General features: G+C 46.2%; 1 protein-coding gene across 3 annotated transcripts in view; it reads left to right on the top strand.

Moving 5' to 3' along the window:
* Positions 1–23,535, top strand: part of ADSL (adenylosuccinate lyase) — a 688,779-nt gene that overhangs the window by 257,690 nt on the left and 407,554 nt on the right. For all 3 annotated transcript variants that reach the window (XM_077452428.1, XM_077452427.1, XM_077452426.1), the window contains exon 8: positions 22,277–22,346. In XM_077452428.1, coding sequence (XP_077308554.1) covers positions 22,277–22,346 — 70 coding nt within the window. The remainder of the gene's footprint in view (positions 1–22,276; positions 22,347–23,535) is intronic.

Raw genomic sequence — 23,535 nt, 5'->3', positions numbered from 1 at the left:
GTGTGAGGTCGGTTAGTGAAGTAAGGGGTGGACCGGGGGTTTATGTAGTCCAGCTACCTTACCCTGTTACAACTGGTGTTGTCCGGTATAGGTCAACGGCAGTAGTTACTATCCCGTTGTGTGGGGAGGTGAAAGGCGTCCGAGCGTCGGTCTATGGTGTGTCCAGTCCATGAGAGGTCAATGAGAATAGCTGTGGGTTTTGAAGCAGGGGGAGAAGAGAAAAGTTAGGTCTAGGTAAACATATATCGCATAACCACTTCTACCAAATACATATACCATCAATGACTTAAACATGTAACAGGATGCAAATATATAGGTAGCAACAAAACATGTGCAGTAAAACCTTGGGAGGAAACAGGTAGGTATTGCGGAGTTGAGAACAACATCGCTAGGTAATTATGGGAACTGCCCAACTGTGGCAAACTGTAATACTGGTACCACCCCGGATGTCAGGTCTGCAGGAGTGGTATGTTCCCCTATTATGGGGTGATGTTATAGGTCATCTCGTAGGGTCAGAAAAGTGTCATAGGTAAGGTGTAGCCAACGGGCATCCCTGGTCCTTCAACAAAGCTCAAGCTAAATGGGGCTGTCCTGGGGTGAAGGGTGGGAGGGGTTGAGGTGCCTGGTAATCTCCACTGAGTTTTGGAAAAATTTATGTGGGGGTCAGTCTGGTGTCCCATGTAGAGTGGACCCATACCTCAGCGTTGATCTCGTTGGAGTCAAAGCGAGAATCTCCATCATAAAGTTGGGGTAACTCCTGGTTAACTGAATGTAGTGAACGAGGGGTTTCTGTATTTGTTCAGGTTTTGGTCTTGGCGGTCCTGTCAGGCTGCATATCTGGGGATCTACCCCATTGTGGGATGAAACATAGTAAGTTGTGAGGCCCTGTATGGACTGGTAGGGAGGATCTCAGCCAGATCAGGTGAGTCCTTTCAACGGGCAGCAATGGTAAAAGGGGAGCCTGTTCTGATAAAAGGTTAAACAAAAAGCATGACATCATAATAGCTTAGACAAAAGGACTTAGCATTGAACCCTCCCAGCATATGGTTTAAGTCTCTCATATCCCCTACTGCATGACCTGTGCTTGTGGGTCGGTTCAAAAGATCTGATAATGGGAGTTAAGAGGAGAAGGGGGAGGAGAGGCATGCAGTATAGAGTAAAATAAAAGGGGTAAAGGGAAAAGGGCGTTTTAGCTTGTCAGATGAGGCAAGAGCATCGCAGCCCTGGGTTGAGCAAGGGACGGCTTAGGCTGTTTATTTACAGATGTACTCCGTAGAACGCATGTCATTTGTTCTGTCCTGAAGTCTCAAAGAAGAAACCTTTGTCTGCGTCCCCTCCCCCTTACTCTCTTCTTTGTCCCCTTCTGAGTGGGCTGCCACATCTGCAAATCGAATCATCTGGCTCTTAGTGTAAAGTTACTTGGTGATCTATGTAGCGGAGGATCGAAAATGCATTCCGTGTAGATGGGTATGGGAGTCCATGGTGCGTTCCTTGCACCCCAGTATAGGAAAGCTGAGAAGTGGAGGTTCGTCTATATTAGGATCCCAGGTAGTTTGAGCATGGAAGAAGGCCAGGGTGCGTCTGAAAGAGACCGTGAACTTGAGATAAAGCGGTGTTGAGAGCGGTTGTTGCACTTAAAAACTTTGGGGCCTGTCTGGCCGCTCTCTCCTGTGAGCTGGTGAAGCTGTGGGGCTCTGGTGGTCTCTGTCTCTCTGGTCCCTCTGAGACGGTGGCCTGGGGGACATTGACCTAAGTCTCCGGATGTGGAACTCATCTCTCACCGGTATGGCATCCATGGAGCTGGTTCTATGAAGCTGTGTGGTACGATAGGCTTTGTACCAATCCGGAAGCTCTACTAGTGAGATTTGGAGTGTGCTACAAAAACCCCTGAGGTCCTCTGGGACTCTCAGGTTAGCCGTGCGACCTTCTGTGGAGGCCGATAGGCAAAAGGGGAATTTCCAGCGGTACTGAATTCCCTTACGGCGTAGGACATCCAGGAGTGGGCGGAGGTCCCTTCTGTTTTGCAGGGTTATAGGGGACAAGTCCTGGAATATCTTGATCTCTGTCCCTTGGTAGTTCAGGTTGCAGCGGTCTCTGGCCCTTCTTAGTATATCTTCTTTAAGCCTGAAACTTACCAGGTCGCAGATCACGTCTCTGGGGGGGTCGGTGTCTCTGCCCCTAGGTTTGAGCGCCCTGTGAATTCGTTCCCATTCGATGGGAGCTTCAGGTGGTCTCCCCAGCAGGTCATTAAAGATTTGGACCGTCACTTGTGCTAGGTGGGCCTGGTCCACGTATTCGGGAATGCCTCTTACCCGCAGATTATGGCGGCGTCCGCGGTTGTCCAAATCTTCCAGTTGTCTAAGTCTCTGAGCTGGCTGTTGTGTACTTGTGACGTCTGTTGTAAGTGGAGCATTGTGGTGTCATGGCTGGCTGTCACATCTTCCAGGTCTCCTATTCTCACATGCGTCGATTGTATATCCCTCCTGAGGTCAGAGATGACAGCTTTGAAGGATTCTTTAATGTCATCTGCCACTGCCCTAAGATCATGCATGTTGAGTGGGCGAGTAGTGGTGGGGCTTTCCGCATGCTGGGTTTCCTGTCTGCTATGCGGGCTGAGGCTGGAGGAGCGGTGTCCCGTGTAGGCCTGAGGCGAGGCCGCGGCCTCGCGTGATCGGGCCCGGAATATCTCCGGGATATTGCGTTCGGGCGGCGGGTCCGTACTTCTCGGGGAGCGGGACCGTGATTGCAGCGACTTCCCCTTCTGTTTGACCATTGTAGCAGTAGTGGCTGCTTCTGTATGCTGACGGCAGGACCTCTCATGAACGGAGCGAAAGAATCAGGCAGCCATCTCCCGTCGGCGCCAAGCCATGCCCCCGTTAAATCACTCTTAAGCCCTTGGGACTTAAATTTAGTTTTGTCAGTGTTACAAAAACAGCCATTCGAACTGTTGCAGCATATTCCCTTAGTCCTTCTGACTAGGAAGCTGATATTTTCATTTGCTATATCCTCAGCAAGGAGGATTTCAGAATTGGCTGCTCTTTCTTGTAAGGAGTCATATTTGATTATTCATGAGGACAGAGTGGTGTTAAGCCCTCATCCAGGATTTTTGCCAAAAGTGGTTTCAGGCTTTCATCTGAACGAAGATATTGTCCTGCCAGGGTTTTTCCCAAGACCTTGTTCCAGGGAAGAAAGGTCACTACATTGTCTTGATGTAGTGAGAGCAGTGAAAATGTATTTAAGAAAACTGCTCCGATTCGTAAGACTAATGTCTTATTTATTCTGCCAGAGGGTCCTAAGAAGGGACAGGCAGCGTCAAAATCCGCTGTCGCTAAGTGCATTTGGCAAGTTATAATTCAAACTTATGATTTAAAGGGAAAGATTCCCCCTTTTCAAGTTAAGGTGCACTCTACCAGAGCGGTTGGTGCTTCTTAGGCAGTGCGTCACCAGGCCTCCAGGTCTCAAATTTGCAAGGCCGCGACTTGGCCTTCAATACATGCATTTGCAAAATTTTATCAAGTGCATGTAAGATGGAATGAGTATATTGCCTTCGGGCGCAGTGTGCTGCAAGCAGTTAGTGTGCTGCAGGCAGCAGTATAAGTCCTCAGGTCTGGGGGTTACCCTACGGGTTGTGTCTCCCTCCCCTCAAGTATCATTGCTATGGGAGTAAGTAATTACTTGAGACTCTGTGTCCTATGATGTACGATAAAGAAAATAGGATTTTTAAAACGGATTACCTGTAAAATCCTTTTCTTGGAGTACATCATAGGATACAGAGCTCCCGCCCCTCTGTTTTATGGGGTGAGAGTATATTACTTATATTGCTTGGCTACAAAAACTGAGTGCTCCTGGAAGGAGGAGAGGTTATATAGGGGAGTCAATTTCCTGTATTGGTTATACCAGTGTCAACACCTGAAGGTAGGCCTATAACCCACCAAGTAATTACTTGAGACTCTGTGTCCTATTATTTACGCCAAGAAAAGGATTTTACAGGTAAGCTGTTTTAAAAATCCTATTTTTCCCTCCTTGGTGTCATGTGACTCATTAGTGTTAGAGTTTCAGGTGTGAATGGGGAGCAGGTGTGTTAAACTTAGTGTTATCGCTCTCACTATCGCATACTGGTCACTAGAAGTTCAACATGGCACCTCATGGCAAAGAACTCTGAAGATCTGGAAAAAAAAAATTGTTTTTCTACATAAAGATGGCCTAGCCTATAAGAATAGTGGCAAGACCCTGAAACTGAGCTGCAGCACAGTGGCCAAGACCATACAGCAGTTTAACAGGACAGGTTCCATTCAGAACAGGCCTCGCCATGGTCGACCAAAGAAGTTGAGTGCATGTGCTTAGCATCATATCCAGGGGTTGTCCTTGGAAAATAGACGTATGAGTGCTGCCATCATTGCTGTAGGGATTGAAGGGGTGGGAGGTCAGCCTGTCAGTACTCAGACCATACACCGCACACTGCATCAAACTGGCCTGCATAGCTGTCCTCCCAGAAGGAAGCCTCTTCTTTTTTTTACTTTATCTCTTTATTAATTACTTTTCAATTTAAACAAAGCATACAACATTTCCATACAAAATTGAGCAAGAGCGAGAATAACAATTCCATGAAACCCTTTTACACCCTTCCATTCCCTTCCTTCATCCCTCCTACCCACTCACACAGACATTCTCCTTGCACTATTTCCCTAGGTAGCAACCCTTCCACTTAGGTGTAAATACCTTTATTCATTTTCTCGCACCACAACTTCCAAATCTTATCAAAATTTTTTATATCTCCCTGTCTTATAAATGCTACCTTTTCCTTGAGGACTACCCCATTCATATTCTGCACCCACTCCCCACTACTAGGGGGTATAGACGACTGCCATTTCTGAGCTATGAGCTTCCTAGCCTGGAAAAGGCATCTTACTTTTGCTAGTTTGGTGTCTTTGGGATCGCTACCTCCATCTATCCATCCCAGTACACACCCCAAGGGTTCCATATCTACTGCCGTCTCAAATACCTGAGTTATTATTTCCACTACCTCCATCCAATAGCGATGCAACTTGAGGCATCTCCAGAACATATGAATCATGTCCCCCTCCATCCTTCCACATCTAGGGCAAGATGGATCCTGCCTTCGACCGAACGAGAAGAGTCTCTTGGGAGTGTAATATGCTCTATACAATAAGAATAAATGAGACCGCTTTTGAGATGAAGAGAGGGATACCCAAGGTGCCAACTCAAGAATCCTCTCCCATTGGGCTTCCGAGATACTTCCCACATCTATTTCCCATTTTTTTCTGTACGATTGCTCCTGTGTTTTTACCCGAGTCTTCTTATATATACTTGCATAAGTTTTGGATATTAACCCTTTCCCCGATATCGCTCGCGATATTTCCTGGATTACTGCTATCATGCACCAGTTTATTGCATCCACCCCAAACTTTTTCCAACGCGTGTCTAACCTGCAAGTATCTAAAAAAAATTGGATTTTTATATACAGCTTACCTGTAAAATCCTTTTCTTGAGAGTACATCACGGGACACAGGAGCTTCATTACATAGTGGGTTATATAGGCACCTCTGGTGATTGGACACTGGTTAACCCCAATTAAGGAGAATTCCTCCCCTATATAACCCCTCCCATATGGGAGGCACCTCAGTTTTGTAGCAAAGCAATAAGAAACCACGTAAAACCCAAGAGGGGCGGGAGCCCTGTGTCCCGTGATGTACTCTCAAGAAAAGGATTTTACAGGTAAGCTGTATATAAAAATCCTTTTTTCTTGATCATACATCACGGGACACAGGAGCTTCATTACATAGTGGGATGTCCCATAGCAATGCTCAGATTGAGGGGAGGGAGACACAGATCATAATTATAGACTGCCATGGACCGGAGGACCTAAACTGCAGCCTGCAGTACACTGCGCCCAAAGGCGATATCCTCTTGCCCTCTGACATCCACCTTATAGAATCTGGTGAATGTGTGGACTGATGACCAAGTTGCAGCCTTACAGATCTGAGCCAGGGAGGCCTGGTGATGCACTGCCCAAGAAGCACTTGCAGCCCTAGTAGAGTGCACTTTCACTGGAAAAGGAGGGATTTTCCCTTTAACACTATAGGCCTGAGAAATAATCTGTCTAATCCACCTTGAGAGAGTGGACTTTGACGCCACCTGGCCCTTTCTAGGGCCTTCCGGCAAAATAAACAAGCAATCAGTTTTCCTTATCCGAGCAGTTGCTTGAAGATATATACGGATTGCCCTAACCACATCCAAAGTGTGCAAAGATTCTTCTTCTGCGGACTGTGGGTCCGGAAAAAAGGATGGTAGGATTACGTCTTGATTCAAATGGAATCCCGAAACCCACCTTAGGTAGAAAAGACCTGTTGGGACGCATGACCACCCGGTCCTTATGAATAATTACCTATGGCTCCTTGCTGGAAAGAGCTGCTAGCTCTGATACTCTTCTAGCCGTGGATATGGCTACCAAGAAAACCAATTTTTTAGTCAGGAGAAGTAATGATGCCAGATGCAAAGGTTCAAATGGTTGCCCCTGCCAAGCTGAGAGAACTAAATTCAGATCCCAATGGCATACCGGAGGTTTGACTGGTGGTCTGATCCGCATGGCCCCCTGGATGAAAGCCCACACCAGGGAATGCGATGCAAGTGACTTCTGATAAAACACTGACAGGGCCGAAATCTGCACCTTGATAGTGCTTATGGCCAAATTCATTTCTAGGCCTGACTGGAGAAAGGCCAAGATCCTGCTAATGACATACTTTCTAGGATGCCATTTCCTGAGTTCACACCAGGAAACATATGCCCTCCAGATTTTGTAATAAATAAGCCTGGGGGTCGGCTTTCTGGCATTGACCAGAGTAGAAAGGACTGGCCCCGAAAGGCCACGGTCTCTCAGAATGTGGGTCTCAGCAGCCAAACCGTCAAATTCAGACTGTGTAAAGCAGGATGGTAAATTGGACCCTGTGAGAGCAGATCTGGCCATAGAGGGAGGATCTATGGCCTGCCTACTGCCAACTTCATGATCTCTGCGTACCACGGTCACCTGGGCCAAGTCGGGGCCGCTAAAAGGACCGATTTTGTCTCCCTCTTGACTCTTCCCAGGAACCGAGACAGAAGTGGGCTCGGGGTGAAGGCATAGATCAGATTGTACTGATCCCAGGGAACTGTCCGAGCATCTGACCCCTGAGCAAGTGCATCTCTTGTCCTTGACACAAAATTGTCCAGTTTCCTGTTGAACCAGGATGCAAATAGATCTACGTCTGGAGTACCCCACCTGTGACATATGTTCCGAAACACGTCGGGGTGCAGAGCCCATTCTCCTGGACACAACTGCTGGCGGCTCAGAAAATCCGCCTGCCAATTTTCCACTCCTGGAATGAAGACTGCAGAAAGACACGGAACATGCTTTTCTGCCCAGACAAGTATGCAATTCAACTCTTTTTGCGCAACCAGACTCCTGGTACCGCCCTGGTGATTGATATAAGCCACTGCTGTGGCATTGTCGGACTGAACCCGAACAGGGAGACCTCGTAGTCTGTAAGACCACTTTATGAGAGCCATATAAACTGCCCGGATCTCCAAGACATTTATGGGCAATAGCCTCTCCATCACAGACCATTTCCCCTGCGAGCACGTCTCCTCCAACACTGCACCCCAGCCTGTCAGGCTGGCATCTGTCATGATAATCTTCCATGGAAGAGGAAGAAAAGTTTTGCCCTTCAGCAAATTCTTGGTTTGTAACCACCAGACGAGACTCTTGTGTGTCCCTGGGGATAGACTCATAGGAAGATCCAAGGATTGGGGCTTCCTGTTCCAAGCCGCAAGGATGCATCTTTGCAGAGGCCTTGAGTGGAACTGGGCAAATGGGACGGCCTCAAAGGAGGCGACCATTTTTTCTAACAGTCTCATGCACAAATGAATGGGAGATGATCTCCTGCCCAGAATTAGGCGCACCAGATCCCGAATGACCAAGGCTTTTGGCCTTGGAAGAAACACCTTACCCTGAGCGGTGTCGATCATACCCAGGTATTCCAGCCTGGTGGCAGGCTGTAGGGACGACTTTTCTAGGTTTATAATACAACCTAGGCGTTCCAGGTGTTCTAGCGTTCTGGTAACGCTGTGGTTTAGGAACGCTACTGTTTTCTCCATGAGAAGCAAATCGTCTAGATAAGCCATGACGGCTATACCCTGAGCTCTTAGGTTTGCCAAGAGAGGGTCCAGAATCTGTGTGAAGACTCGAGGGGCCGTAGCAAGCCCGAACGGCAAGGCCACAAATTGAAAATGGCGCCGCTCTACCGCGAACGTTAGAAATTTTTGGTGTGCGGGAAAAATTGGCACATGGGGATATGCATCTTTGATGTCTATTGATGCCATAAACTCTCCCCCTTGCAGGGAGGAGACCATAGTGCGGATTGTCTGCATTCGGAAGGACCGGATGCGTAATAACCGGTTCGGATCCTTCAGATCTAGGATAGGTCTGACACCTCCATTTGGCTTTGGAACGGTGAAGAGATTCGAGTAAAACCCTGAACCCTGTTCTTTTGGGTCCACTTCTACTATCACCCCCTGGGATAGTAAGTGGTCTAAGGCCAGAAATAGCGTTTTTTGCTTTACTGGATCCCTGGGGATCCTTGACCTTAGAAAGCGAGAAGGTGGAATCTCCTGAAACTCTAGCCTGTAGCCCAGAGATACCGACGAGATCACCCACTTGTCCCGGATCGGCCGAGCGGGGGCGCCCCTTCACAAGGAAGCTTTTGGGCTCTGCTTGGCAGGCTTTCGCCCCCAAGTCTTTTTCTGCTCCTGGGCTCGGCCCTGAGCCTTTTCTGTAGAGGAGGGTTGAGAAGGCCGTCGCCACTGCTTAGAGCTCGATGCTCTGGGAGAAAGAGCACGCCTAAATGAAGGACGCTTGCTCCTTTTGACTGGACGCTTGCTCCTTTACTTCCTGAAATTTTTTTGGACGAATTTGTCTAATTCTTCTCCAAACAAACGTTCCCCTTTAAACGGGAACCCAATCAAATGCTTCTTGCATGACAGCTCAGCTGCCCAATTCTTTAGCCATAGTGCCCTTCGCATGTGTACCAACATGAGGGACAAACGTGATGCTTGTTGGACAGAATCCAAAATCGCATCAATCATGAAACACAGAATATGAGGCATTTCTGCATAATTTTCTACTTCCTCACTGGGAAGGAGCCCAAGCATCTGCTTAACCTGTTCCTTGAGTAACTGACACAACCCCACGGCTGCGACTGTAGGTTGCACTACAGCGCTAGTCATGGAAAAGGAGGCTTTTAATAAGGTTTCCAGCATCTTATCAGTTGGATCCTTAAATACCTGCGCTTTATCCGAGGGACAAGTCAGGTTTTTATTCACGCAAGAAACAGCCGCATCAACAGATGGGACCCCCCACTTCTTGGTGAAACTTTCCTCCAGAGGATAATGCATAGAAAACCTTTTAGGAGGAGCAAACAGTTTATCGGGATGTCCCCAATCCTCATACAACAATTCATCCATTAAGGGATGAATTGGAAAGGAATAGGCAGTCTCTGGGGCTTTCCTGACTCCTGAAGAAACAGGACGTAGCGACTTCAGCAGCAGGCATTCTGAATGTGGTACACACCAATTCAGTATAATACTGCACCTGCTTTCTGAGCTCCTGGGAGGAGGGGACTCTTCCTCTGCTTCATCCGACTGCTCATGATCCCTGTCCCAAGATAGGGATCTCTCCTCATTGTCAGAAGAATCATCTGAGAGAGGAATTTCAGCAGAGGGAGGGGATCTACCCCTTTTCCTGCTATCTTTCAGGAAAGCAGAAATAAAATTCATTATTCTCCCTTCAAAACCCTCCAATGTAGCCCTAAGGGAGTCCTCAGTGACATAAACCGGGGCTGGGACATTAGGAGAGGCTGCAAAACCTGTCAGGGGCACTGACTCATCCTGAGAGGCTGGCTCCAGTCTTGCGGGGGGGATGGTAACTTACAGGCACTTTTAGAACCCCTGGACCTAGGCGGTGATTTACCAGTGCTCTTGTTACCTCCCCCTGAAGCCCTCTTACGAGGAGACATAGTCCTAAGCTACAAAGCAGATGTACTAGTACTGTTGTGCTTAAAGTCTCACAATAAATATATATGCTTAAACTGCACAAGCTGATGCTGAGTAGGTGTCTAAGGTTTGCCTGGATCCAATCCCCTGGGATGCTTACTGCCCACAGCTCCTGTGTCTCCACTTACAGCCCCCTGAAGCTCTGGGCTTTTTAAAACTGCCGCCTGGCGCCTGCGCAGTACAGCGCCGTGCACGGCTCACAACCACACTACCCCCTCCTCCATTAGGCCGGGAACGCGACCGGCGCGCGCGCATGCACGAGGACCACAGAATCTATGGGGGGAAAGGAAAACTCCATCGGAGCTGCGTGGGACCCCTGTATTACCTCTATTGTGGCAGAGACTGCAGTGGAGACGTGAGACAGCTGGAGAACCAGGCTTCTCTGAGCGTGTGTATTGAAAGGCATGTAAGTATGCATCAGGCTGCTCTTCTCTCTCCTCTAGTGGTGGAAACCAGGTAAGACATACAACTACTCAAAATGAAGAAATCCATCATATAATTTTATATATAGGATTAACTTCCCTTACCTGTCCCCGCCGCAGGAATTGCTGAAAAAGACAAATTCCAGCCTTCACCCATCACGGCGGGCAGTGTTAGCCAACCTTCAGGTTTATCTGGGGCTCTTTCTCGGAAGAGCCTCCTACCTGGACCATATAAAAGACTCTGCCAGAAACTTTCGTGCGCTCTGTGTAAACCGTACACCAAGTCTGGTTTTCCCAGAGCCCAGTCTTCCAATAGTAGAGGACTTACAGGCCAAAGCTCGTTTCTTCGGCTGACGGGGCTCGGGTACCATATAGAGGTCGGCCGATATATCGGCCGATATTTGCCGTTTTTTAAATAATCGGCATCGGCCGGTTTGAGCTGATAAAAAGCCGATTTAGAACTACAGCGGGACTTTTCTATTACAGAAGTCATTTCAGTCAGTGTAAGTTGCCTGAGTCGTCATAGCAACCCTTTCCTCCTCTCTGGGCAGGCTGCCAAGAAAAGAACTAAATGATACAATGTTTACACTTGAATGAATGAAGTCATCTCTGTGTGTAGAAGTTCTCAGTTTAACCATTTAAAGACTAAATCTTTTCTGACACTTGTTGCTTACAAGTAAAAATCTTGTATTTTCTGCCAGAAAATCACTTAGACCCCCCAAAAATGATATATATTTTTTTAGCAGAGATCCTAGGGAATAAAATAGCGGTTGTTGCAATATTTTATGTCACACGGCATTTGCACAGAGGTCTTTCAAATGCATTTTTTTAGGAAAAAAATACACTATTTAAAAAATAAAAATAAAATAAAAACAGTAAAGTTAGCCCATTTTTTTTTTCGTCCAAAAGTTTTGACTACCTGTTTTTATTTAATATATAGTTTTTTTTTTTTTTTTTTTATCTAAATCATACATACAAGTAAACTGATTGGGGGTTTTGTTTTGTTTAATAAATGTTTAAATGTAAGAAATTTTCTGTATCACTTATGAAGTTGCTTTCACACTGGAGCGGGCAGGCGTTGATGGTAAAACGCAAGTTTTAGCGGCTCTTTACCATCATTTTAGCGGTGCTATTTGGCTAGTGGGGCACATATAACCCAGCTAGCGGCCAAGGAAGAGGTTAAATGCGCCCATGAAGCACTGCTGCCAAATCGCATTGCATGCGCTTCGGCAGTGGTGCCCATTCATATCAATGGGCAGGAGTGGTGGAGGAGCGGTATACACCATTCCAAACGTGCTGCTTGCAGGACTTTTTTTTTTAAGATCCTGCCAGCGCATTGCCTCAGTGTGAAAGCACTCTGTCTTTCACACAGACTGCAGGGGAGCCATTTTACAGGCGCTATTTTTAGCCCAAAAGCGCCTGAAAAACGCCCCAGTGGGAAAGGTGTGTTAGATCAAGGGGGATAAAAAAAAAAAAAAAAAATAAAAAAGGAAAAAAAAAAAATAAATAAAATAAAATCGGCCTAACATATCGGCCCAAAAAAAATCGGCATCATATATCGGCTATCGGCCGCCATGATTTCTAAATATCGGCATCGGCCAGAGAAAAACCCATATCGGTCGACCTCTAGTACCATACCATCTTGGGAGTCAAATATCGGCCCGAGATATGGATCCGGTTTGTTGTAGCCCTTAGGCCCCCGCAGGGACCTGCACAGAGCTAAAGTTTTACGTGACCAACCACCATAGACACTGGCGAAAAAACTGAGGTGACTCCCATATGGGAGGGGTTATATAGGGGAGGAATTCTCCTTAATTGGGGTTAACCAGTGTCCAATCACCAGAGGTGCCTATATAACCCACTATGTAATGAGCTCCTGAGTCCCGTGATGTATGATCAAGAAAATACTTTTTCGGTATTGCAAACTGGTCCATTAACTCCTGGAAAGATTTCAGATTACCATTCTGGTAGATCTGATGGATAAACTTTATACCTCTTCTTTGCCTGTCCTTTGTGTCCTATTTTTTGTATCTCGCCCCAACTTGTTATTGGCCCATAAGAGGGAATATTTAGTAAATCCCCTGTACCCCAGTATTCCTTTAGTTGTTTCCCACACCTTTAACATCAAACCAAGTGTAGGAATGCCTCGCATAGAGAACCCTGACTCCAATGCCTCTACTAGCGTCCTACCAAGAAATTGTTCAAGGAGTGTTTTCTTTTCTCTTCCACCACTCTCCATGTCCCCTCCTACCAGATGTTGTAGCTGAGCTGCTAAAAAGTAACTGAATGGGTGAGGAATTGCCATTCCCCCTTCATTACTTGGAGATTGCAAAGTTTTTAAGCTGATCCGCGCTTAACCCCCCTTCCAAATCAATTCTCTAAACATGGACTCTAGCTTATAGAACCATTTCTTATGGATCCATATTGGGGAGTTGTGTAGAATATACATAAGTTGCGGCAGAAGTATCATTTTAATTAAATTACATCGGCCTGCTGCCGATAGAGGAAGTTTCTTCCAAATGTTTATTTTGTGCTTAAATTTGTATAACAATGGGACTAAGTTATTCACTATATACTGTTTGGGGTCTTTAGTAATGTAGATGCCCAAGTATTTCATTTGACTTACTATTTGCAGACGGGGTAGGGGGCTATCTAGGGGGTCAACTGGTAATATACAAGATTTCCCCCAGTTTATCTTTAATCCCGAAAGGTCTCCAAAGTTTTTAATTCTATACATTACTTCCCCTATGGAGTTCTGTATATCTCCGAGAAGCAAAAGATCGTCTGCAAATAATATAATTTTTTCTTCCTCTTCCCCTCTCCTATACCCTTTTATCTCCGCATTTAGTCTGAGGGACACGGCCAGGGGTTCGATCGCCATGGCAAACAGGAGGGGAGACATAGGACACCCCTGTCTCGTACCCCTCCTCAATCGAAACCCAGCAGAGCTATCGTTATTTATTCTTAACCTTGCTACCGGGGATCTATACAACATTTTTACCCATTTTGCAAATGTCGGTCCCACCTGAAATTCTTTTAAAACTCTCCACAAATAGCTCCATTCTAGAGTATCAAAGGCCTTGTCGGCTTCCAAAGAGAGGACCGTTCTCTGTCCATCCCAATCCACTGGTATTTGAAGATTTAAATACATCGTCTTATATTTTTACTCGTAGATCTACCAAGGATAAAACCCGATTGGTCAGGATGGATGAGTTTCTTTATCACTCCGTTTAGTCTAGCCGCCAAGACCTTCGCCAGGATCTTTACATCCAGGTTCAATAGAGAGATGGGTCTATACGAAGAGGGATTGAGAGGGTCTTTATTTTCCTTTTGAATTACTATTATGGTTGATTCCATCATGGAGGGGGGGCGGAGCTCCCCTTTTGTTACCGCCCAATTTAAGACTTTTAGCAATTCCGGAATTAACACCTCACCAAAATGTCGGTAGATCTCCACTGGCAGGCCGTCGGGGCCTGGGGCTTTTTGTCCCGCCATTTCCTGCACAGTATGCTGGATTTCTAACAGCGTTTTAGGGGCCGTCAAGAGCAGCACTATCTTCCTTAGAGAGGCAAGGAATTGTCAATGACTCAAAAAATGTATCCATTCCCTCCCCTTCCTCATCCTGCTTGGAATGATATAGATCTTCATAATAGGATCTAAACCAGGGGTCTCAAACTCAAATTGCCAGAGGGCCACATGACAAGTTTTCATATCCCATGGGGGCCACATGCAAACTTTCAAAAGCTCAAAAAACAAACTATACCAGCAAAATAATATACTATACTATAACCAGCACTGATGTCAGCAAACGCATTATTAACCGCCAGCACTGGTGTCAGCAAATGCATTATTAACCCCCAGCACTGGTGTCAGCAAACGCATTATTAACCCCCAGCACTGGTGTCAGCAAACGCATTATTAACCCCCAGCACTGGTGTCAGCAAACGCATTATTAACCCCAAGCACTGGTGTCAGCAAACGCATTATTTACCCCCCAGCACTGATGTCAGCAAATGCATTATTAATCCCCAGCACTGGTGTCACAAAAGCATTATTAACCCCCAGCACTGGTGTCAGCAAACGCATTATTAACCGCCAGGACTGGTGTCAGCAAACGCATTATTAACCCCCAGCACTGGTGTCAGCAAATGCATTATTGACCCCCAGCACTGGTGTCAGCAAACGCATTATTAACCCCCAGCACTGGTGTCAGCAAACGCATTATTAACCCCCAGCACTGGTGTCAGCAAACGCATTATTAACCCCCAGCACTGGTGTCAGCAAACACATTATTAACCCCCCCAGCACTGGTGTCAGCAAACGCATTATTAACCCAACACTGATGTCAGCAAACGCATTATTAACTCCCAACACTTGTGTCAGCAAACGCATTATTAACCCCCAACACTTGTGTCAGCAAACGTGTTATTAACCCCCAGCACTGATGTCAGCAAACGCATTATTAACCCAACACTGATGTCAGCAAACGCATGATTAACTCCCAACACTTGTGTCAGCAAACGCATTATTAACCCCTAGCACTGATGCCAGCAAACACATTAACCCCCAGCACTGGTGTCAACAAACACATTATTAACCAGCAGCACTGGTGTCAGCAAATGCATTATTAACCCCCAGCACTGGTGTCAGCAAACGCATTATTAACCCCCAGCACTGGTGTCAGTAAACGCATTATTAACCCCCAGCACTGGTGTCAGTAAACGCATTATTAACCCCCCAGCACTGGTGTCAGTAAACGCATTATTAACCTCCAGCACTGATGTCAGCAAACGCATTATTAACCTAACACTTGTGTCAGCAAACGCGTTATTAACCCCCAGCACTGGTGTCAGCAAACGCATTATTAACCCCCAGCACTGGTGTCAGCAAACGCATTATTAACCCCCAGTACTGATGTCAGCAAACGCATCATTAACCCCTAGCACTGGTGTCAGCAAACGCATTATTAACCCCCAGCACTGGTGTCAGCAAGCGCATTATTAACCCAACACTGGTGTCAAACGTATTATTAACCTCCAGCACTGATGTCAGCAAACGCATTTATTAACACCCAGCAGTGATGTCAGCAAACGCATTATTAACCCCCAGCACTGGTGTCAGCAAACGCATTAATTAACCCCCAGCACTGGTGTCAGCAAACGCATTAATTAACCCCCAGCACTGGTGTCAGCAAACGCATTTATTAACCCCCAGCAGTGATGTCAGCAAACACATTATTGACCCCCAGCACTGGTGTCAGCAAACGCATTATTAACCCCCAGCACTGGTGTCAGCAAACTCATTATTAACCCAACACTAGTGTCAGCAAACGCATTATTAACCCCCACACTGCACAAATCCCCCCCCCCACACTGCACAAATTGCTCTTCACTCCATAATTACCTCCCCCACATTACACAATTACCCCCCACACTGCACAATTACCCCACACACTACACACATTTTTACCCCAGTGACCCCACTAAGGACTTTGCCTCAGTGTGATGGCTCACTCACCTCTCCTGGCAGTCAGGATCATCTGCCTCCCGAGTCCTCTCCTCCTGGCTTCCACACCGGCCTAGTAACGGGACCCAGAGAACACAATCTCCCACCCTGAGGTCAGTGCCTAGATGGGCGGGCGATGGGCGGATCTTTCCTCCACTCTGTTCTCTCTCTGGGCTGCATCAGCGGGCAGCGGAGAGGACAGAGCAGATGGAAAGGTAAAGCTCTTCGGTGCAGTGCAAAAAGACGTCCTGGGTCGGCCCTGCCTGCGGGCCATTTTTAACCGGTCCGCGGGCCGGTACTTTGAAACCCCTGATCTAAACCTTTCCAGTATAGCTGACTTATCATTCAGTATCCTACCCTCTGCTGAACTAATCCTCGGTACCATAGATGGTGATGAATTTGTTCTCACTAAGTGTGCCATCTGTCCTACCCGTTCCCCTTCCCCAAATGTTATTTGTTTCTGAAAAATATATTTGTTTTCCGCTTTCCCCATCATTATGAGGCGATATTCCTGCTGCGCATTTAACCATAACCCCAAGTTATCAGGTGTCGGGTCCTTTATGTACTGGTCTTCTAAATATATCACTCTCTTTGAAGCATATTCTTCCCTTTCCCTAGATTATTTTTTAATTTTAGAGATCTGCTGTATCAGGAGGCCTCGAAGGTAGGCCTTCAATGTATTCCATACAATCCCTGGCGAGGCTGTGCCCGTGTTCAAATCTAGGTATTCTCTTAATGCGCTTAGAACTTCCTTTGGTTCTCCCATGAGCTCCAGCCAAGAAGGGCTAATTCTCCACTCCCGGAAATGATTTCCCTCCCCTATATCCAGAGAGGCTATCATTGCTGAGTGGTCAGACATCTTGGCAGGTATTTTATCTTACTAATGCAATCGCCTCATTATTCCCCATAATCAAATCTATCTTTGACAAAGTCGAGTGTGTGGTAGAAAAACACGAGAAAGACCGTGATTTTGGTTTCTGAATTCTCCAAAGATCCTTCAGGCCCATTTCTCTCATAAACTGGGGTAGGCGACCCTCGGTTGTACCCCTCTGTTGTACCCCATGGGGAAGCCTATCCATTGTTTTATCGATAACCATATTAAAATCTCCCATCTCTATTAGTGGGACTCCCAGCTTGTCTAACACAAACTCAACCAATTCGTATAGAATATCTGTAGAAAATGGTGGTGGTATATACACATTGGCCATGATCAGTATTTTCTCTTCTATTTTACCATATAAAAAAATATATCTCCCCTGCTCATCTACCTTGGACTGGAGACAGTTAAAGTGTGTCCCTGCTTTGATCAGAATGCTAACCCCCCCTAGAAAAGGAGGTGTGGACTGAGTGATATTGGGTGGGAAATTCACCTCAACCCAGCTGTAAAATAGAGGCATTTGTAAAGTGTGTCTCCTGTAGGCAAAGAAACGTTGCCCCATTTGACTTGACCATTAACTTAACCGCTGCCTTTTTCCTCAGGTCTCCCAGGCCTCTAACATTCCCAGAATATAGGTTAATCTTCCCTTCCCTAACATTGTATGTTCACTCATTAATACTAATAGTGCTTATACGAAATATAAAATTTGTGAATCCCACCTTCATTATTCGATTTAATTAAATCTTATTTAGTGCTCAACATCTTTGAGTGTACTTCTTCCACTCTTCCCTACACCTTACATACCAACTAATCCTTTCATGAATTGCCCGCACATCCCTCCACTCGTGGCCATCACCCATCTCATACTCTCCTCTCATTGCCTCTCTAGGCATCACTTGGGGCCTTCTCATGTGACCTTCCCATACACACCTCACTTGTGAAACATTCCACATTATTCTTTTTTTTAGAATTGACCCCTCCCTTCGCCCTCCCCCCTCCCTCCCAAAAAGCCCCCCAAACACCGATTAGAAACAAAACAACAAACATAGGAAGAGAACAGCCCACTAACTCCTCCATATCTGGAAATGTCCAGCTGGGGGTGTCCTGCGTTCCGCTTCCCTCTCTCCCCAACTCACCCTCCCCTCTCCCCGCCCTCTCTTTCTAATAATGAAAAAGCAATTGTCTTACCCATCCTCCCCCCCCTCCCCCCCTCCAGTGCAACAACGTGAACACACATTAAAAGAAAAGTCCGGAATAATCGATACCCGTGAGCCCTTATACACAATCTTGCCAATTTCTCTAGCTTTACGTGCGATAGTCTCTTTATCTTTGTAAAATAACAATTTGGCCAAGAACGGTATAACCCTATCACCATTTTATTGCTATTGAAAGAGCGCACAGAGTCCCCGCAAGACCCCCACAAGCCGGAGCCCCTTCAAGACCGTTCTTGGCCAAATTGTTATTTTACAAAGATAAAGAGACTATCGCACCTAAAGCTAGAGAAATTCTACCCAAATGTGTCTACAAACCATTTCTCTAGGAAAGCTACGGGGTCTGGGCCCTCACAATGTTCTGGTAGACCCACTATTCGAACATTCTTCCTTCTCATCTTATTCTCAGATAGTATACAATATGGCAAATTTCTCTGTTTCACATTTTTCTTCCCTCACGGCGTATAAAAAAACGGTCTGGTCAGGTTCAGTTGCTAAGTGTCCACTGGTAGCTTAAGCGGCTGCTTAGTTTGTACTGGATTCAATCAGACTATAGTAAAGTCCAAGTGAGTCTGAGTGGATCCAAATAGGGTTGATAGGGTTAACTCTGCCCTGCAACACAGGCACTGAAACACAGCCTAGCTAGTCCTCCAAAGGATTTATCAATTATCAGTTCCCAGCCTCTCCTCTAGACCAGATGAGACAGTTATAAAGTCTGGGGACTGGAGGGGCGTCAGAAGAACGAAGGTAAAGGGTGGGAGTCTGTAAAGCTCAGTATCCCTCCACCTCCTGGCATATACAGTTCACATTTTCATCAGGCATTGATCACTCCCCACCCTGTGTATTGCGTGGCTGCACCGCTCTCTTCAGCTCCTTCTCACACCGTACTTCTCTGCCTCTCCTGTTGTAATATGTGAGCAGAGAGAGCACTGGCTCCTCCAGTCTCAGATCCCGGGTCTCTGGTCTCGGGTTCTCCTCAGCTCTCCGGCGTTACACCCCAGCGAGGGACAGGGAAGACAGGAGAGTGAGACGCGCCGTTCACGGCCGCCAATCAGCCCCAGGCATCGCCGCTCGGCGGGTGGACAGGTACAAGGAAAGGAGAGGATCGTTCAGCCCTAGCATAGGCTTTCAAGCTTTAATCCGCCGGCCAGGTAGACTGTGCTGAAGGGAGAGGGAGAAGCCACCACTCATTGCAGGGTAGAGAGGGGAGAGCGAGACGCCAGCTCGCTCACACACACAGCCTCCTCCTCCATCAGGTCACGCCCCCCCAAGAAGGAAGCCTCTTCTAAAGATGATGCACAAGAAATCCTGCCAACAATTTGCTGAAGACAAGCAGACTGACATGAATTACTGAAACCATGTCATGTGGTCTGATGAGACCAAGATACGTTTTTCTGGTTAAGATAGTGTCAAGCGTGTTTGGCAGCAACCAGGTGAGTACAAAGACAAGTGTGTCTTGTCTATAGTCAAGCATGGTGGTGGGAGTGTCATGGTCTGGGGCTGCATGAGTGCAGCCGGTGTTGTTTAGAATACTGTCCCCTGTCGGATAGTGTCTGCCCTGTACTGCTCTAGCACAGAACGGAAGACAAGGAGACGCCAAAAGTCTGAAGATGACATACTGAAGCAGAGCATTATCCCCTCCTTTAGGACACTGGGCCTCAGGGCAGTATTCCAACATAATGACCCCAAACACACCTCCAATACCCCCACTGCCCTGCTAAAGAAACTGAGGGTAAAGGTGATGGACTGGCCAAGCATGTCTTCAGACCTAAACCCTATTGAGTATCTGTGCGGCATCCTCAAACATAAGGTGGAGGAGCACAAGGCCTCTTACATCCACCAGCTCCATGATGTCATCATGGAGGAGTGGGAGAGGACTCCAGTGGCAACTTGTGAAGCTCTAGTGAAGTCCATGCCCAAGAAGGTTAAGGCAGTCTTGGAAAATAATGGTGGCCACACACTATATTCATAATTTGGGCCCAATTTGGAGCTTTTAACTTAGGGGTGTACTCACTTTTGTTGCCAGCGGTTTAGACTTTAATGTGTTAAGGTATTTTGAGGGGACAGCAAATTTGCACTGTTATACAAGCTGTACACTCACTAAATTACATTGTAGCACAGTGTAATTTCTTCTGTGTCACATGAAAAGATGGAATAATATATTTACAAAAATGTGAGGGATGTATTCACTTTTGTGAGATACTGTAGGTGGACTCTATTTACTAATTAGGCGACTTCTAAAGGCAATTTGTTCCACTAGATTTTAGTTAGGGGTAGAGTAACGGGGGCTGAATACAAATGCACGCCACGCTTTTCAAATATTTATTTGTAAAAACTTTGAAAAACAGTTATCGTTTTCCTTCCACTTCACAATTATGTGCCTCTTTGTGTTGGTGTATCACATAAAATCCCAATAAAATACATTTTATGTTTTTGGTTGTAATATGACAAAATGTGCAAAATTTCAAGGGGTATGAATTCTCTTTCAAGGCACTGTAACAGCCATGCAAATGTAAATTTCTTAAGAAGGCCCAACAAAAGCAGCACTATAATTCTAGGCAAAGCTTTACTTAACCCCTTCCCGCCGAGCGTACGCAGATGTGCATACTCGGCTTCCGGGGGGTATACCGGGATGATGCCCGCACCTGCAGGCATCATCCTGGTACAGTTTTTTTCCAGCGGGCGATTGCCTATCCAGCCATAACCACCGATGCGGCTAAAAGCCGCTCGGCTGTTATGCCGGAGGAGCGGGAGGGACCTCCGCTGTTACCGGTGCTCCCTCTCGATCGGGAGCACCAATTCCACATCCGATGCCTCCGGCTGCTGGGGAGAAACTGGAACGAAGCCGTAATCGGCTTTGTTACAGTATCCTAATAGTAAACATGGAAGCGACATCATGACGTCGCTTCCCATTTACTCGGCTGCCAATGGCGCTGGTTTAAAAAAAATATATATGGTATTCAGAATCGCCATTTTCAGCGATCTGAATACATTGAAGTATAAAGGAGGGATGGGGGGGTCTTTTAGACCCCCAATCCCTCCATAAAGAGTACCTGTCACCACCTATTACTGTCGCAAGGGATGTTTACATTCCTTGTGACAGCAATAAAAGTGATCAATTTATTTATTTATTTTTAAAAACAATTTAGCCATTTAAAAAAAAAAAAAAAAAATTTTAAAGCGCCCGCCGTCCCCCCGTGAGCTCACGAAGCAAAGAAAACGCATACGAAAAAAAGGTGTTCAAATCACATGTGAGGTATTACCGCGATCGTCCGAGCCAGAGCAATAATTCTAGCACTAGACCTCCTCTGTGACGCTAACCTGGTAACCCTAAAAAAAAAATTTAAGCGTTGCCTATTGAGATTTTTAGGTACCGTACTTTGTCAATCCACGAGTAATTATAAAGTTTGACATGTTTGGTATCTATTTTCCCGGCGTAACATTATCTTTCACATTATGCAAAAAAATTGGGCTAATTTTACTGTTTCGTTTTTCTTTTAATTCATGAAAGTGTCTCTTTTCCCAAAAAGTTGCGTTTAAAACACTGCTGCTCAAATACCGTGTGACATAAAATATTGCAACAATCGCCGTTTTATTCTCTAGAGTCTCTGCTAAAAAATATATATAATGTTTGGGGGTTCCAAGTTATTCTCTAGAGTCTCTGCTAAAAAATATATATAATGTTTGGGGGTTCCAAGTAATTTTCGAGCAAAAAAATATGTATTTTAACTTGTAAACACCAAATGCCAAAACTAGGCTTAGTCATGAAAGGGTTAAATGAATCCTTTCCTGTGAGAAATGAGGGCTTCCATTGTTGAGCTGTTTTTCTCAAAATTACCAAGTATTCATTATGACCCATTGGCTTTAATTACTAATTTTATCACGGTGGTCTAGCAGTCAAATTATAATCGGTGAAAAAATCTCCTTAGCAAATCTTATGTACCTAAGTGTGCATTGTCACCATTTATCAAAAATGATTCCTGACAGATATATAAAATTGTGTTTTTTATATAAGCTTAGTTTTTGTGCTAGGAAAGAATAAGGCCTTGACTTGAGTGCATAGAAAAAGGATAGCCAAGTGGCTCTCCCACTGAGACAGGCAGAGAGACTGACGTTTCTTTAACAACTTGCCAATCTTTTATTCCTTTGTTCTGCAGATATGCACTGATATTCGTCTGTTGGCCAACTTGAAAGAACTTGAGGAACCATTTGAAAAAGAACAGATTGGTGAGTCCATTTATAAATCGGTTGGTTAAACTATTAAGATGGAATACTTCTAGCCAGGCACACAGATAATTCCTTAGGGTGGGTTTAAAAAAAAAAAAAGCACCCCTTTTACCACCCATAGGAACACAGCCTTTTGAAGTGTGAGGGCCACTTAAGCAACTTGGCAACCGGTCGCGGGCCACAATGATGGGTCAGTGACTGGTCGCGGGCCACAATGATGGGTCAGTGACTGGTCGCGGGCCACAATGATGGGTCAGTGACTGGTCGCGGGCCACAATGATGGGTCAGTGACTGGTCGCGGGCCACAATGATGGGTCAGTGACTGGTCGCGGGCCACAATGATGGGTCAGTGACTGGTCGCGGGCCACAATGATGGGTCAGTGACTGGTCGCGGGCCACAATGATGGGTCAGTGACTGGTCGCGGGCCACAATGATGGGTCAGTGACTGGTCGCGGGCCACAATGATGGGTCAGTGACTGGTCGCGGGCCACAATGATGGGTCAGTGACTGGTCGCGGGCCACAATGATGGGTCAGTGACTGGTTGCGGGCCACAATGATAGGTCAGTGTCCACTCTGCATTTGCAGAGCAGACACAAACACTGCCCAGTCCACTCTATGGGCCCTTCGATCTGATCTTCTGTGACTTTCCTGCAGGTTAATTGCACTTTGCCATAGACTTCTATTATATCCTGCAGGTGTGGCACACTTTCTGAAAACGCACCAAACCTGCAGGTAATAGAAGTCTATGGCACAGTGCAGCAAACCCTAACAATCAGTTTGAAAGCAGCCCATTAACAACTGCAGAACAGATATGCCTATATACACACTGATTTTAGTAATAAACTGAATTACCAGTCTTCCATTCAGGTTTCGCCCGCTGTTGCAGTACCAGGCAGAGTTCATTTGGTATCACTCCAACTATGGCAGGAGCGGGTGCTATACAGGAAGCATCAGCTTATGTGGCTCTGCTCCCGCTTCCTTCCTCTACCGCCGTCTCTGTTCACAACATTGATGCTCTGGGATGGCGGATCAGCAACCCGCAATCTGGGCTTGCCAACCTGCTATTCCACATCAGGAGGTTGCGGGCCACATCGGAGGTTCTCTGTGGACCACTGGTTGGGCACCCCTGAACTAGACCGTATAGTTAAAGTATATGTGAACTCTCGTCTTGTAAAACAACCCATTCA

This window comes from Lithobates pipiens, unplaced genomic scaffold (genome assembly GCF_037356315.1).
Source record: "Lithobates pipiens isolate NorthernLeopardFrog02 unplaced genomic scaffold, aLitPip1_a1.2 Scaffold_23, whole genome shotgun sequence".
In the NCBI taxonomy this organism is placed as follows: domain Eukaryota; kingdom Metazoa; phylum Chordata; class Amphibia; order Anura; family Ranidae; genus Lithobates; species Lithobates pipiens.
Note: the sequence above shows the minus strand (reverse complement) of the source record. Positions and strands in the feature narration are given on the sequence as shown.